The 17,169-nt window shown below is 44.1% G+C and overlaps 1 protein-coding gene across 1 annotated transcript; it reads left to right on the forward strand.

Moving 5' to 3' along the window:
• Positions 1-12,905: 12,905 nt before the first annotated feature.
• On the forward strand, positions 12,906-16,876 carry LOC123443235 (ras-related protein Rab7). Its single transcript, XM_045119554.1, has 7 exons — positions 12,906-13,188; positions 13,307-13,333; positions 13,433-13,532; positions 15,708-15,854; positions 15,943-16,023; positions 16,114-16,259; positions 16,388-16,876. The coding sequence occupies exons 1-7, from the start codon at positions 13,136-13,138 to the stop codon at positions 16,455-16,457; spliced, it is 624 nt and encodes a 207-aa protein (XP_044975489.1). The 5' UTR covers positions 12,906-13,135; the 3' UTR covers positions 16,458-16,876.
• Positions 16,877-17,169: the final 293 nt, after the last annotated feature.

Genomic DNA, 17,169 nt, shown 5'->3' on the forward strand with positions numbered 1-17,169 from the left:
TTCCGTACGCGGGAGTAGGTACGCGCCGTGTAGAGGGGATATCCGGAGACGAGAGGGGGAACGGGCGGCGCGGCAACGCAATTTAAAACACCGGAACACGTCCGACGGTAGACTGAATACGGTGCCGTTACGGTCGACCGTTCGGGTACCAAACGGTCTCCGATCGCGACGAAATTCGTCATGCGTACTAGCTATATCTAATTACGACCGCATGCCAAGTTTCATCTCGATCAGAGGAACTTTAATGCACACTTTTAAAACAGGGTTTCGACGGTGTCGCGGGCGCGTGCGAGTGCGGTCGGGCTCAGAACGGACAACGACGAGAACCGGCAACTAACAACGGATGCAACTTTCGAAAACTGGCGGCAACGGAGATGCCGATGCAATGCACATGATGTGAATGATGCGACGATGATGCAACAAATAAAAAATACCCACACGACGGAAACGGAAAAGAAGGGGAATCTTCTGGAACGTCGGTCTCGGGCTGTCACAACTCTCCTACACTACAAGAGGATCTCGCCCCGAGATCCAAGAATGATAGGGGGAGACGATGAGAAAGAACCAGAGGTAAAATTTAGTCGCTTCTTTGACAAACGAGTGAAACCAACGATCCTTGAAGGTTACAAAGAGATGATGAATGATATGAGAAAGAAGCAAGAATTCACGGAAAATTTTGGCAGCACTTCGGTAGGAAAATGGGACAAAAAAATCGATAAGAAGAGAGAATTAGACAATATTCACAACAAACAAGTAAATAGAACAAGGGAACACCATGATCTTGATAGAACAACATAATAGACCCAAAAGAGCAACATCACAATGCCTCTGGAACAAGAGAATACGGACTAAATCATACGGAAGAAGAGAATGAAGAAACAAATGACAACTATCATCACAATAGAATTGAAGAGCCTCCGGACAGAGAATTGATGTAGTAGTTGGAAAACCTACAACGAAAAGAACAAGATAGTAGTGGGCTTATGAAAATCATCTCAACAAATATGAGGTGACAACCAACCACTAAAAGAAACAAGGATAGTTGAAAGCAAAGATAAGAAAACATCATACACCAAGAGGGTACATTGAGAACTAGGATTAATGGGAAGCACCATGATAGCAACAATCCATAGGAAAAAGCTTTAGGTGAACTCCAAACCAAGATAGCTCAATGAAGAAACCATGAGTTAAGAATAATCTCATGATCAAAGGATTGGTGGTTTAGTTATCTCATTCTTGAAATACAATCTCTTCGAGACTCCTACACTAACAAGAATGATATAATACCACCTCAAAGGATAAAGGAAGAACAATTCCACATAGAAATACAAGAGGAAAGATACTTGAGGTTCTCCAACAAGAATCTTGAAGAACACTTTAGAATGAATCACATCCTTGAAGAACCACCATGACGAGCCTCCATAACAAAAGGATGATGCAAAGATAAGAAGGATGAAAGAATAAGATTATGAGCTTGCCAAGATTTAGATGAAGCCTCACAAAGAGATACTTGATAGACTTGGAACTTTGGAAAAGAAAGATAAGCACTTGAGAAAAGAATTGATATCATAAGCCACTCCGGAAGAAGAATTCAGATTACTGTGAACAAGAATAAGAATTATGTTATGCTTATCCTTCATCAAATTAAATTGATGACAAGCAATGGATCTAGCAACAACTTATTACTCTTGAAAGAAACTTGAAGAGAAAGATAGGTATGCACCACATGACGCATAATTGACGGGAGCACCGGTGAGAATTCACAACTGAATGGGAATAGCAAGAATTAATGGATATACATGAGAATGAAGAGATCATGATCCACCTGAAAGAAAACTTGAACAAAGTACCGGATAATCGAGAGACGAACGAAGAGACAACAATTGAGAACAATTGAGGATGAAAGCTGAAAGCAAAGAACGAAGAAGTCTTCTGAAATGATGGCCTTCAGAGGAGCGAGAAATAAAACAACTCAGAAATGCACCGGATAGCAAGAAAGGGATTAGTCATGATTGGAACAATTGAGAGGATAACACAAAGCTGAGATGATATCTTCAAGAGAATGGACCAAGATTGAGAAAAACACCCCTTCGGTCTTGAAAGAAGAGTATGATGAGAAGAACACCACCGAGAATTAATGAGACACTCCGGAATAAGAACAAGGAAAAATTTAGCCAATGACGACAAATAAATTTGAAGCGATCTTGAAGAAGGAATATGAATGATGAAATTCATGCTTACATCATAGTTGAAACGAATTAAAGATCTCCGGAAAGATTACAAGAGCTAAATAAGATCCTGGGAAAAACCTGTGGGTTATGGGCCCACTCAAAGAAATCACCGTTGAAACAATTGCTAGAACGAGAGATATAGCACCGGTATAAGAGAACTGATGAGGTTAGCACCTCGAAATAACTGAAGGATCAAGAATCAGGACTTCTGAAATATCTTCAACACTCCAGATAGAAAGAGGGCGAAATGAATAACAAGATAGGCTCATAAGAATTCCCAACATAGGAAAGAATTTAATGTTTGAATAGGATATGATGACCCTGGATAACTGAATTAAATTCACCGGTAAGGATGACAAGAATGAACAAATATGACACGAAGCTCCTGAGAATCTTCACGATGAATCACCGGTTACGAAAGAAAGAAGAGATAGCGGAAGCATCACTGAAATGAAATGTAGTTGGATGAAATCCAATCACTGAAGAAAAAGGGCGGGAGGGCGGGGAAAAACAAAGACAACTTGGGACAGATGAGATGGACTCCGGAATAAAATGAGAGAATGATCTTGCAAAATTGGAGAGGATAGGATTACTTGAAGAGAAACACACCGGTTAAAAAAGAATTAGCACGACGACTCCGGTTGACAAGAAATGATAAGACAATCTGATTGAGCAAAGAATTGCATTCACATAAAAACTATGAGAACACCTCTTGGAAAGATCCGAAAACACCACTTGACATCGAAGCAACACGAATTATCATATTCCAACAAAACAAGGATGCGGCTTGCAATTAGCCAGAACAAACTCATGAGAAAGATTTCGTCCGATATTTTCGTGGACAGGAATCCACTAGATGTCGAACCCCAACCTAACATCATGCATTTGTTGGAAAAATGTCCTATAAGTAACTACTTGAATTCCCACCTAAGAATTCCCGAAATATCTGGTCATGCAATATGGTACACGGATACAAGGAGTAATATCACACAACTCCTATACTAACCCGTCACCTGTATCACACCCGTCAACACACGATCAGAAACTCGGACCTTCATCTACAACAGACCCTCGTGATCACAACGATACAAAGTATGGCAGTACTCCCGAACAATCTGCACCAGTACTAGGGATATCAGGGTTATCTCGCCACTACTAGTATTAAAGTAATTATGAACATCCTTAGTTCCGAGATACTAAGAAATCTGAATGATAACGATGTGCTCAAGAATCCCCTAGATCTCAACTCCCCTGAGACTTAGAGCAGATAGGAGGCACCAAGACAGAACTCCGTCACATCGGCATCATATAGATTCCAAAAATATCCGCATGATCCTAAAAAAAAATTTGAGTGAGAAGAGGAGTAGAATTAAATTATTACGTCAAGATTCCTCACCAGAGCATAGAAGAGGAGAAAAAAGAATCCTACACTCCGATATATAACTAGACTCAAAGTATTTTTTTCACTAGACTCGACTTGGCCAAGTTCGATCAATAAAGGTGGCTCCTAGGTCGGTACTGCTCTGATACCAACTTGTCACGCCCAAGATGCGACCCTATTCTCAATTTGGCACGAGGGTCTCGTCAGGGATAGAAGCGCATCTCGTCGTGTCGCAAGAATGGATATCGTTACAAGTACATGTACTGAAAAGAAGAGATATATAGAATTGGCTTACACTCGCCACAAGCTACATCAGAGTCGCGTCAGTACATCACATAATCATCAAGAGTAAGAGCAGGGTCCGACTACGGACGAAAACAAATGACAAAAGAAGAACGACGTCCATCCTTGCTATCCCAGGCTGCCGGCCTGGAACCCATCCTAGATCGATGAAGAAGAAGAAGAAGAAGCAACTCCAAATGAACAATCAACGCGCTCGCGTCAAGTACCCTTTACCTGTACCTGCAACTGGTGTTGTAGTAATCTGTGAGCCACAGGGGACTCAGCAATCTCATTTCCAAAGGTATCAAGACTAGCAAAGCTTAATGGGTGAGGTATGGTTAAGTGGTGAGGTTGCAACAGCGGCTAAGCATATATTTGGTGGCTAACTTACGAGTACAAGAAATAAGAGGGGGAAGATCTACGCATAACGAACGTGATCTACTGATGATCAAATGAATGATCCTGAACACCTACCTACGTCAGACATAACCCCACCGTGTCCTCGATCGGAGAAGGAACTCACGAAAGAGACAGTCGCGGTTACGCACACAGTTGGCATGTTTTAATTAAGTTACTTCAAGTTATCTAGAACCAGTGTTAAACAAAGTTTCCACGTTGCCACATAACCGCGGGCACGGCTTTCCGAAAGATTTAACCCTGCATGGGTGCTCCAACTAGTCCATCACAAATTACCATAAGCCGCATAGAAATCCTCAATCACGAAGCTCGCGATCTCGTCGGATTCCCTAGTGGAAAACCTCAACTCTGAGATTACCCAAAGCATCACCGGAATCCCGATGCACAAGATATCTCGTCAAAGGTAAAACTAATCCAGCAAGGCCGCCCGACGTGTCGACGATCCCGATAGGAGCCGCGTATCTCGTTCTCAGGACACGACGGATGGAAAAGTCTACAGGTACCAAACCTCGAGTTGCCCCGTGGTGGCCCCGCAGTCTGTCCTTTTGGGACCAACACCATCAACACTGGCCCCCTGTTTATGTAAAATTACTCCTCGGGTAGCGCTAACTCCCTATGCATTTCAGTGTTAACAAAATTATTATGTTGGGCAAAAAAAGTACCAATGTTGGGCCTTGCCAGACCAGCTTTAATCTAAAACGAATTATCAAGGGGGTCCCCATAACAACCCCGATCGTGTTAGGAGCGCTCGTTTATGGAACATAACACCGGTAGCCGAAACTAAGGGGGCAAAGGTGGAACAAAACACCAGGCTAGAAAGGCCTAGCCTTCCACCTTTTACCAAGTATATAGGTGCATTAAATTAAATAGCATTTAAATATGGTGATAAGACAAGGAACCCATGTAAGCACATGGAAACAACTGCACCTGCAACTAGCAAAGCTACATAGGGTTAAGCAAGCGGTAACACGGCCAATCAGTGGTTTGCTAGGTTGAAGGTTTCATGGCATTGTTGAGAGGCTGATATTTAACATGTGGTAGGCAACGAGACATAATCGATAGAAACGGTAATACTAGCATGGCAATGATAGTAATGGTATCTGGGGAAATGATCATCTTGCCTGAGATCCCGCTTGGAAGAAGAATGCCTCCGTGAAGCAGACGAACCGACGTAGTCGAATGGGTCCTCACATCCGACACGCTTGCGGAACTCTATCGAGACGGGGAAAATCGGAAACAAGCATCAACACACGAAATTCACCACAGACGCAACAACACAAATGATGCATGAGCAGCTGAAACATGCAAGACACGGCATGACAATTCACGACAAACAAACACTACACATTAAGTGAAGTTCAATATGCAACTGGTTGCATATTGACGAAACTCCACGTTTAATTATTTAGTTCTATCCCGATTAGGTACACTACAATATTAAATGTGATTAAACATGGCAAGAGGTGAAGCGTAATTAAACTATCTATCTAGGCATTTTAAATGAGGTCGGAAATGACATATAGCATCTCCGAGACGACCTGATATGTTAATTTACAATTCTGTCCAGATCTGAACTAATGCATTTAATTGGTTGTTAAACAGCAAAACAAATAGGTTCACGTAGTTCTACGCGTCATTTCAAGCGATCTACACATAGAGATCATCTCCAACGGAGCTACGGATCAAAAGATACAAGCACCGCAAGATATGATGGCACGGATGCGATATGTGTGCCACGACGGTCACGAGCACTTCAAAACATACAACTAAAAAGAGAAAATGGAACTACACGACATTCTAAGCAAGTTTCATGTAGGACACGATCAAATTGGAGCTACGGTTCAACAACTACGAGCAAAACAAGAAAACACAACAATTTGTCAAAATCAGCCACATAGCATTTTCTACGCCCCACAACTACGGGCTACACAACTCCGATAAACTCAAGCAAGGCATGGCACGAAAGAGGGCAAGAAGCACTACTACAAACAACTAACAACAACTAGCATGGCATCATGGATCACTAGGGAAATTAGACACAAAATGGCATCTCACACACTATTTCAGACATAGTGAAAATTACACCTCATGAAAGTGTAGTTTTCGATCTGAAGCAATATAGACAGCAGGAAAACCTATAGCTACAGGACTCCAAATGGCATGAAAATTCACAGCATGCTACAGAAACACAGGAACTACAACTAACTCCATTGGACACTCTCAAAGGAGCTACAGATCAAAAGATACAAGCAAGACAAGACATCAACAAAATATAACAGATTCCAGACTTAGAAATATTTCAGCACCTCCAAATCAGCACTATTTCTAGCAACTTGAGGGCAATCAAACCACACCTAAACATGCATTTCTATTGCAACCAAAAATACCAGGGGCTAGACTAAACACCCAAGAACAACTCTCTAGTTGACAACTCCTTCAAACGAAGCACGAAATAAATCCTACGAAAAAGACAAGAGGGCAACATGGCAAAATATCGCGCGAACTAACTTGCTCAAAAGACAAAACTAATTGCACAAAAAAATCTCATGGATTTTTCTACCCGGAAAATATATAAAATATGTGGGGTTGCACCATAATATAATGCCACACGAAAATGCGAGAAAATAACCTATACACAAGAAAATAAACTACCGGCAAACCCTACACGCAAAAAAATACCAATGACCGCTCTAAAATACATGGAAAATAGGTTCCTAAAATATGTGCATTTATACTACGGCATCCAAGCAAATCGAACTCGCGCGGAAAATAAATACGGGACATATCCTATAGAAATAGCACGCTAATCTATGCATACGACACGTCAAGCAACGTCAAATAAATATGCAAATTGTGAAATCGTGTTCTACGCGCAAAAGTACACGAAATCCATATGCTACACGCCTCGTTCTGACACACGGTTAAGGAACTACGCCATTTTGAAAATCAATGTTTTTTTTCTGAAATTAAATAAATCCGAAACCTAAAAATATATAAATCTACCGGACCTAATCTAATAACGGGCCGAACTGGAAGCAGCGCGATATTGCTAAAATGCGCACAACGCGGAATAGAGGGCAGGGGCTCACCTTCGCGGGCCGAGGCCCAAGTCGGTGATCGGTGGGGTGGACTGGGCGAGGCAAAGGAGGGCGCAAGCTGGGCCGGCTCGCCCTCTGGGCCGCGGCGCGATGGTCCAGCTGGACCCGGGCGAGGAGGTGGCCCAGGCTGGCCGCGGTCGCTGGGGATCGGGCACTCGCTCGGGCGGCGCCTGCTCGTCCCGAACAGGACGGTACGCCGGCACGACGGCGCATGCGAAGGGGGGGTCGACGGCGAGGCGAAGCGAGGCGGCGCCGGCGGGAACGGGTCGGGGCTGCCCGGATCTGGGACGGAGCTACCCGGATCTCGCCATTCTGGCGCGGGAGGAGCAAGCCGGCGGGCGGCGCGGCTTGCAGTGACTCTGGCGGCGGGGAAGCTGCTGCTGGCGGCACAAGTCGAGGTGAGGGCCAGCGACGGCGGCTCCGGCCGGCGAGCTGCTGCCGGCAGCGGGGTAGGGGAGCTTGGGCGTGGGCTCCGGCGCAGGGACGAGGCTCCTGCCTTGGGCGGGTGCGGCCATGGACGGGAGCTCGGGAGCCTCGGGCAAGGCGGCGGTGGCGGATGGGCTCGGCCGGGCCCGATCTGGGCCTGGCGGGCCGGCGGCTGGTGGGAGGCTGCGGATCTGGCTAGGGTTAGGGGTAGGTGGGGCGCAGAAAACGAGGCAGAGAAGAGGGGCTGTTTAAAATAATGACATGGGGGCCTATATATAGACAAACGGGGGGCTAGGTTACCCGAAATCGCGTTCCGGATCCAACCGCGGGATCGGATTCGAATGATTCCACACGCGAGAATGGGTACGCGGCCGTGTAGAGGGGATATCCGGAGACGAGAGGGGGAACGGTTGGCGCGGCAACGCAATTTAAAACACCGGAACACGTCCGACGGTAGACCGAATACGGTGTCGTTACGGCCGACCGTTCGGGTACCAGACGGTCTCCGATCGCGACGAAATTCGACAGGTGGCCTAGCTATATCTAATTACGACCGCATGCCAAGTTTCACCTCGATCAGAGAAACTTTAATGCACACTTTTGAAACAGGTTTTCGACGGTGTCGCGGGCGTGTGCGAGTGCGGTCGGGCTCAGAACGGACAACGACGAGAACCAGCAACTAACAATGGATGCAACTTTTGAAAACTGGCGGCAACGGAGATGCCGATGCAATGCATATGATGCGAATGATGCGACGAAGATGCAACAAATAAAAAATACCCACATGACGGAAACGGAAAAGAAGGGGAATCTTCTGGAACGTCGGTCTCGGGCTGTCACTTAACAGAAACAACAGGCGTGCTAACAATAGGCCTATGTTTGTCTCTAGGATGTGGTTTAGCAATTCTAGCAGCATCTTCACAGAAGTGAATATCGTGGCCATCAACATTGTCGGACAGGAGATCTTTGATAATAGCAACGCTAGGTTCAACTCTAATTTGCTCAGGGGGTGTGGATGTTCTAATGTAGCCTCTACGTATCACAGTTGAAGCTTTAGAATGATCCTTTATTCTAACAGGGAAAGGTGGTCTCTCAATATAAGCACTAGGAACAATAGGATCATTATAGGCAATGACTTTCTCTTCAACTGGATTGGGTTTAACTACATTGACTTCTAAGGGAGGATGATATTTTAACCACTTCTCTTTAGGGAGATCAATATGAGCACCAAATGATTCACACAATGAAGCTACTATCTCAGAGTCAAGTCCATACTTAACGCTAAAATCACAAAAAGTATTTGTTTCGACAAAGGATGTAACGCAATCAAACTTGAGATTCATACCTGACTCCTTACCTTCTTCAAACTCCCAATCTTTAGAGTTGCGTTTAATTCTTTCCAATAAATTCCATTTGAAGTCAATATCTCTCTTCATAAAAGAACCGGTACAAGAAGTGTCGAGCATGGTACGATTGTCATGAGAAAGCCGAGCATAGAAGTTCTGAATAATAATTTCTCTCGAGAGCTCATAGTTGGGGCATGAATATAACATTGACTTAAGCCTCCCCCAAGCTTGAGCGATGCTTTCTCTGTCACAAGGCCAAAAATTATAAATATAATTCCGATCACGATGTACTAGATGCGTAGGATAAAACTTTTGATGAAATTCCAATTTCAATCGGTTGTAGTTCCATGATCCAGTATCATCACATAGCCTATACCATGTCAATGATTTATCCCTCAAAGATAAGGGAAAGACCTTCTTATTGACCTCATCCTCGGGCAAACCTGCAAGCTTAAATAAACCACAAACTTCATCTACATAGATTAGATGCAAGTCGGGATGTGATGTTCCATCTCCTGTAAAAGGATTAGCCAGCAGTTTCTCAAGCATACCCGAAGGAAATTCATAGCAAATATTTTCAGTAGGTGCAGTAGGTTGAGGAGCAACTCCTTGTTCTTCCGTTCGAGGTGAAGATACACCGAACAAGCTCCTCAAAGGATTAGTTTCCATAGTGACAAGTGACAATAAATTTCAGCACACTATATAAATGTTTCCTTACCAAATTTCACTTACCAAAGGCGCTTCACTCCCCGGCAACGGCGCCAGAAAAGAGTATTGATGACCCACAAGTGTAGGGGATCTATCGTAGTCCTTTCGATAAGTAAGAGTGTCGAACCCAACGAGGAGCAGAAGGATCTGACAAGTGGTTTTCAGCAAGGTATTCTATGCAAGCACAGAAATTATCGGTAACAGATAGTTGTGTGGTAAGATGATTCGTAGCAAGTAGCAAGTAACAATAGTAACAACGGTGCAGCAAAGTGGCCCAATCCCTTTTGTAGCAAGGGACAAGCCTGGACAAACTCTTATAGGAGGTAAAGCGCTCCGGAGGACACATGGGAATTTCTGTCAAGCTAGTTTTCATCATGTTCATACGATTCGCGTTCGCTACTTTGATAGTTTGATATGTGGGTGGACCGGTGCTTGGGTGCTTCCCTTACTTGGACAAACCTCCCACGTATGATTAACCCCCCTCGCAAGCATCCGCAACTACGAAAGAAGAATTAAGACAAAGTCTAACCATAGCATTAAACTAGTGGATCCAAATCAGCCCCTTACGAAGCAACGCATAAACTAGGGTTTAAGCTTCTGTCACTCTAGCAACCCATCATCTACTTACTACTTCCCAATGCCTTCCTCTAGGCCCAAATAATGGTGAAGTGTTATGTAGTCGACGTTCACATAACACCACTAGAGGAAAAACAACATACAACGCATCAAAATATTGAACGAATACCAAATTCACATGACTACTTATAGCATGACTTATCCCATGTCCTCAGGAACAAAAGTGACTACTCACAAAGCATAATCATATTCATGACAAGAGAGGTATTGAATAGCATCAAGGATCTGAACATATAATCTTCCACCGAGTAATCCAACTAGCATCAACTACAAAGAGTAATTAACACTACTAGCAACCTTACAAGTACCAATCGGAGTCGCGAGACGGAGATTGGTTACAAGAGATGAACTAGGGTTTGGAGATGAGATGGTGCTGATGAAGATGTGGATGGTGATGAGTCCCCTCCGATGAGAGGAGTGTTGGTGATGACGATGGCGACGATTTTCCCCCTCTGGGAGGGAAGTTTCCCCGGCAGGACGGCCGTGCCGGAGCTCTAGATTGGTTCTGCTCAAGTTCCGCCTCATGGCGGTGGCGATTCCTCCCGAAAGCCTCCTCTTGATTTTTTCTCGAACGAAACCCTCCTTATAGCAAAAGAGGGGAGCTAGAGGGCCAACAGGGAGCCCACAAGCCCCCTAGGCGCGACCAGGGGGTAGGCCGTGCCTAGCAGGCTTGTGGCCTCATGATGGCTCCCCTCTGGTACTTCTTCCGCCCAGTATTTTTTATAAATTCCAAAATAATTCCTCGTTGATTTTCACGGCTTTTGGAGTTGCGCAGAATAGGTATCTCAAACTTGCTCCTTTTTCAGGCCAGAATTCCAGCTGCCGACATTCTCCCTCTTCGTGTAAACCTTGCAAAATAAGAGAGAAAAGGCATAAGTATTGTACCGTGAAGTGTAACAACAACCCATAAAGCGATAAATATCAACATAAAAGCATGATGCAAAATGGATGTATCAGTGGGTGACTCGGTGTGGCTACGTCTTCTTCACCGTTCTACGCAGTCCCTTGACCCTCGTGCGAGGAGCCAGCTGGGCCCGCGCTATGGCGGGCCATTTTTCCGTCTTGGAGCGCATCGGCAAGGTGGCCTACCGTCTTCAGCTTCCCGCCGGTGCTCGCATCCACGACGTCTTTCATGTGGGGCTTCTGAAGCGTTTCCGTGGGGAGCCACCAGCAGCAACGCCAGCACTACCCCCGACCTCCGACGGGCGACTTCTTCCCGGGCCAGCAAAGGTGTTGCAGGCCCAACTACGTCGCGGGGTGTGGTACTTGTTGATCCAGTGGGAAGGCCTTTCTAAGGAGGACCTGACGTGGGAGTAGCGTGACGACTTCACTCAACACTATCCAGACTTCCAGCTCGAGGACGAGTTGTTTGCGCAGGCGGGAAGAGATGCTATGACCGGTACTACGTACCAACGGAGGAGGCCCAATGGGCAGGGTTAGTCACTGGTTTAGCCCAAGTTATCTTAGCTATATTAGAGTCCAAGTTATATTAGAGTCCAAGTTATCTTAGTTATCTTAGAGTCCAAGTTATTGAGATTATATAAACAGATGTAAACAATTATTTTGGAATCAAGCAATAAGACTATTCTATTGCCCGGCTCCCAAAGGAGCCGGAACCCTAGCCGCCACATCCTCTACTCGCCGCCGCCTCCTCCCTGCGCCAAGACGGCGCCGTCGCGCCGGCTGCGGCGACCTCGCCTCCTCCAAACCCCCTCCTATCCGTATAATCTGAGGCAGAGGCCTGGTAGAGCCCTAGCTCCTACCAACTTATCATTTTCTTCTACTTTTCGTTGGATTCGACACTCTTGCTTATTGAAAAAACTACGGTTGATCATCTATACTTGTGGGTCACCAGTCCGCTAGCTAGGCCGGGCCTTGTCCTTGCGTCCTTTTCTCATCTCATGTAATCTTCTTACTTGTATGATTTTCAGTTTGATTTCTTTCATAAATTGAATCAACTTGTTTAGGTTTTTGATCCAATTATCTTTATAAACTGAATAAGCCAAAGATAAGCTTTGGCTTTGACAACTTTTTGAACAATATATTCAGGCGAAGATTTCCTCCCTCGTGACCGTTAAAAAAAAATCTGTAGTAGGTGCAGTATGAGCGAGCCACAGTTAGCAGTCGGCAGTACATTAGTGATTAGTCCCTTGTTTCCAGCACTCGGGACACCGTGTGCACATGCACATATGTGTCACTCTAACGCGGACGAACCGTGTACAATAATAACCCACAATAATAATTAGATTATCATACTTGTAGGTGGCACAGAGCCATCAGTTGGACCAAATCTACCTGTCCCAATCAATCTTAGTATCTGTTATTAATCAAATCGACGATAAATAACGAAACAATGCTGCTGATTTGCTGCTCCAAAAACTGACGGAATAATAATTCGCCCGCCCAGCAACGCGTCCATCCAAACGAAACAGGTGGAGGCGGAGCGGCGAAACCTTCCGTCCAACAGAAACGCCTTTGGTTCTCTCTCCTTTTCCGTGACAACGGCAAACCAAACCAGACCAGACCAACACACAGCGCAAAATCTTCCGATCTCCCTCCTCCCGACTCCCGAGTCCCCGCTCCCCCTTCGTCGCGCATAGATCCGCGGCCATGGCGTCGCGCAGGCGAATGCTCCTCAAGGTCATCATCCTCGGCGACAGCGGGTGCGTGCGCGGCAATCACTCTCCCCAGTTTTTGTTTCCCTTCCCTTTCCGCGTGATTTTTCAACTGTCCTCTGATCAACATGCGCGCCTTTGTTCTCCGATGATGATCGCCCATCAGGGTCGGGAAGACGTCGCTGATGAACCAGTAAGGCCGAACCACCGATCTCGCCCTGCCCGATCCGTCTGATTCGGTTTATTTCTGTGTTGTGGGGGCTTGAACGGTTCGGTGGTGGTTGGTGTGCAGGTACGTCAACAACAAGTTCAGCAACCAGTACAAGGCCACCATCGGCGCCGATTTCCTCACCAAGGAGGTCAAGATCGACGACCGCCTCTTCACTCTACAGGTTCTTCATTCATTCCATTCGTCGGTATTTCCCCTAGCTCGACTCAACTGCCATTGGGTTGACGTGCCTCGTGCTAGCTTTTACTCTCGGGTAATTAGCTCTGGGTGGTGTCTGAGATCTTGAGCACTGACGGATTTTATGCTGTTTGAGATGCGACACTTGCGCCCAATCAAATCACAAAGCTCTTATTAGTATCTGGTTAGTGTTCTTAATTCTTGAGTAGGTTCGATGATGATCGAGTTTAGTGGTACTAAACTTGCAGTTTGTTTATGACAGGCTGAAGATGTTTGGTTCATGAGTTACTCTGGTCAACATAAGCGACATTTTTTGTTTATATAGAGTTGTGTACTTTTGCAAACATCCTGTTGGTAGATGCTTATTGGATAGGTTAATGCGATTACAGATGGTCGTTTTTTTTTTGCGGTAGATTTTTGCTCACCCAATTTGAAAGGCACATTATGTCATATAAGAAATCACATCAGTTCAGCATTTCAGCTCTAGTTCAGTAGTCCGCTTGGTTTGCACTACCTCTGTATTACAATTTCACAAGGGTTAGATGACTGAGACCTAGTCCAGAGCGAAACATAATAATTAGAGACCATGCAGGGGAATTGCATGTCAGTGCATTAAGACAGAAAGAAAGTTGTCAAACAATTCCAGTGGCCCAACACTATATGCATGAACAAACAAAAATAAAATCTGTCCAATTCCAGAGAAACAGTACTCTTGCAAAGCTATGGCTTCACTAACGTGAGTTACTAATAAAAAGCTATGCGATGTCAGCCAAAAAAAGGGGTCAGGGAAAAACTTGATTATGTGTTGCTTATACTGTAGCAGCCGGTCCTATCCTTTTTTATCTTTTGGCATCTATTTCTGTTACTCTGTTACATATAGTATAATTGATGAGCCCCAATCCTCCAGTACTCTGATTGTCATAAATTGATGAACACATAGGCACTATTACTCGAACTTTATGGACCATGTACAGACTTGCTTGCTTTCGTTAGCACTAAGAATTTCAGATTCTTATGACTGGGAATGAACTACTCTGTTGAGCTGTTATCTGCTGGCACTCAAACTTTCTTAAATCTGGACTAGAGTATTGAACGTTCAGGGACCCTGCCATCTTTTCTATTTAACATGACAGGCATGAAACAGCCTGTTCAGGTGCATTTTCTATGGTCCATCTCTCATCCATCATATTTAAATCAAGGATATGGCCATATGAGATAGCTAAACATTTCATTTGTACCTATACCTGAGGTTCAGACATTGTATCTTTTTATCCCCGCGGAATAGTTTATTTGAATAAACATAAACAAATTATATTTTTGGAGACAGCTGTCTTTTTAGTTATACAATAGCAACCTATGTACTTGGTATGCCTGTTCAAAAACAAAAAACCTGGTATGCTGCTTTATTTGATTTTAGCTATTTGACTTGATTTACAGTTACAACTTATCTGATGGCTGTGAGTACCAGTTGCTAACATTAGATGCTTTCCTAAGATGAAATGGACTGAATCAAGTACAGATAATAATCTTGACTAAACGCTGTAACTTCCTCTTCGGAGCCTGTACTATCCCCCTTTTCAATGCAAAGAAACGCAAGGCTTTTGCGTTTTCTCAAAAAAAAAAAAAAAAAATCTTGACTGCAAGTGAAAATAATTCCACTCTCTTTAAAAACAGATGGAAACAAATATAAACTGCATCCTGTTACGTTTTAGTTAATATCGGTCCAATGATTTTATTACTTAAATTACGTATATTACACAATTCAGTGAAGTAACTCTGCATGCATTCACCGGACGCTTAACATGGTTGAGGTTATTTTGCTAGTGCAAATGGCCTAGCTGCTTATAGTTTTTTTGTTTGTTCTGCTTTTGTGTGCATATTGTTTTTGGTTGCTGTGAAGCCTTGATTTTTGTTGTGCTTGCTGCTTTGTATCTTTCTTCTTCTAGTGCAAAGAAGCACGGATCGTGTGCGTTATTGGGACAAAAAAAAGTAAAGTACCTCCAAATCTTCACTGCTCTAGCTAGTCGATCATTACTTATATCTGTAGCCTGATTAATTTCAGAAGAACACTGGAATGTACATCTGTCTACTCTGTTCCTTGTGAAACAATAATTTCACTCACATTTGATCTTACCACATTTTCGTTTTACCTGGAACTTAGATATGGGACACAGCAGGACAGGAACGTTTTCAGAGTCTTGGTGTGGCATTTTACCGGGGAGCTGACTGTTGTGTTCTCGTATATGATGTCAATGTTACCAAGTCATTTGAAAAACTCAACAACTGGCGCGAGGAATTCCTAATTCAAGTAAGTAGCTTACTTTAGTTGCTGGTCAATCAGCCGTGCTGCAATACGTATGTTATATTGAAAGTTTGGCACATCATTTCTATTGCAGGCTAGCCCATCGGATCCAGAGAATTTCCCTTTTGTTTTACTTGGAAACAAGATTGACGTCGATGGTGGTAACAGCAGGACTGTGAGTTTTCTTCACACAAAGTGCCTATTTTCTCTTGCTTTTACTTGATATATTTAGTTTATGATATTTTTGAGATTATTTGTCTTTTAGGTTTCTGAGAAAAAGGCTAAAGCTTGGTGTGCTTCGAAGGGAAACATCCCTTATTTTGAGACGTCTGCTAAAGAAGGCTTCAATGTGGAAGCAGCTTTCGAGTGTATAGCAAGGAATGCTATCAAGAATGAACCTGAAGAAGATATGTAAGTTTACTTCTTGCAGTGGATGCATTGTATACACAAAAGGATAATTCTTTGGCTTGATTATTTTCCTCGGAGGGGAGGGCATTTCAAAATAATAGCTATATTGATGCTTTGCTGAATCCTTGTAGATATCTCCCTGATACAATTGACATGGGCGGTGCTGGAAGGCAACAACGCTCGACAGGCTGTGAATGCTAGAAGATACGGATCCTCCTCAGTTCTGATTGGCCTGGTGATGCTTGCTCGTCCAGAGTTCGATATATATATAAATATATATATATATAGTTTGAAAGCTGCTATCGTGTATCGGTTGCTACATATGGTTGTCTAGTATTCACTCCCTTCCAACGAGACGGGAGAAATTTCATTCATAACTTCTGATTCTTTGTATGAGCGCTAGATGGTATAGAGTTGGCATTCTTTTTAGTCTTTGCGAGCTTTTGGTTGTTGTGGTGCGTGTGTGTGTGTGTATATATATATATATCTCAGAAGATCAAATACTATATTTATGATGAAGATTGTAACCGGACAGAAGGACGGGCCAATATTCCTGGTTTCCTCTTCTAACCATTTCGATTGTAGATCCAGATCTTTATCTATATGGTTTGTCTTTTGCCGATCCTCTTCTTTTGCCACTACGATTCATGTCTGTGTATGCGTGCCGTTGTTTGCTGCGTTGATGTGACCCAAGATTGGACTTTGCAGATTCCACCCATGCGCTGTGTGGCCATTTCTGGATGGATCATGCTCACTTTCAACGTTGTTCGGCATGAGCGCTACAGTTTGTCTTGGTCTCTGTTGTTGACGTCTCCAGCGGGAACATGCTCGACTACATTGTGTGCCATTTGAACTATTGGATTCGCCTTTCCTGTCAGCGCCATGGATGTGCCCAAATGCAAAACGACCAACT

This window comes from Hordeum vulgare, chromosome 3H, assembly GCF_904849725.1.
Source record: "Hordeum vulgare subsp. vulgare chromosome 3H, MorexV3_pseudomolecules_assembly, whole genome shotgun sequence".
Taxonomy (NCBI): Eukaryota; Viridiplantae; Streptophyta; class Magnoliopsida; order Poales; family Poaceae; genus Hordeum; species Hordeum vulgare.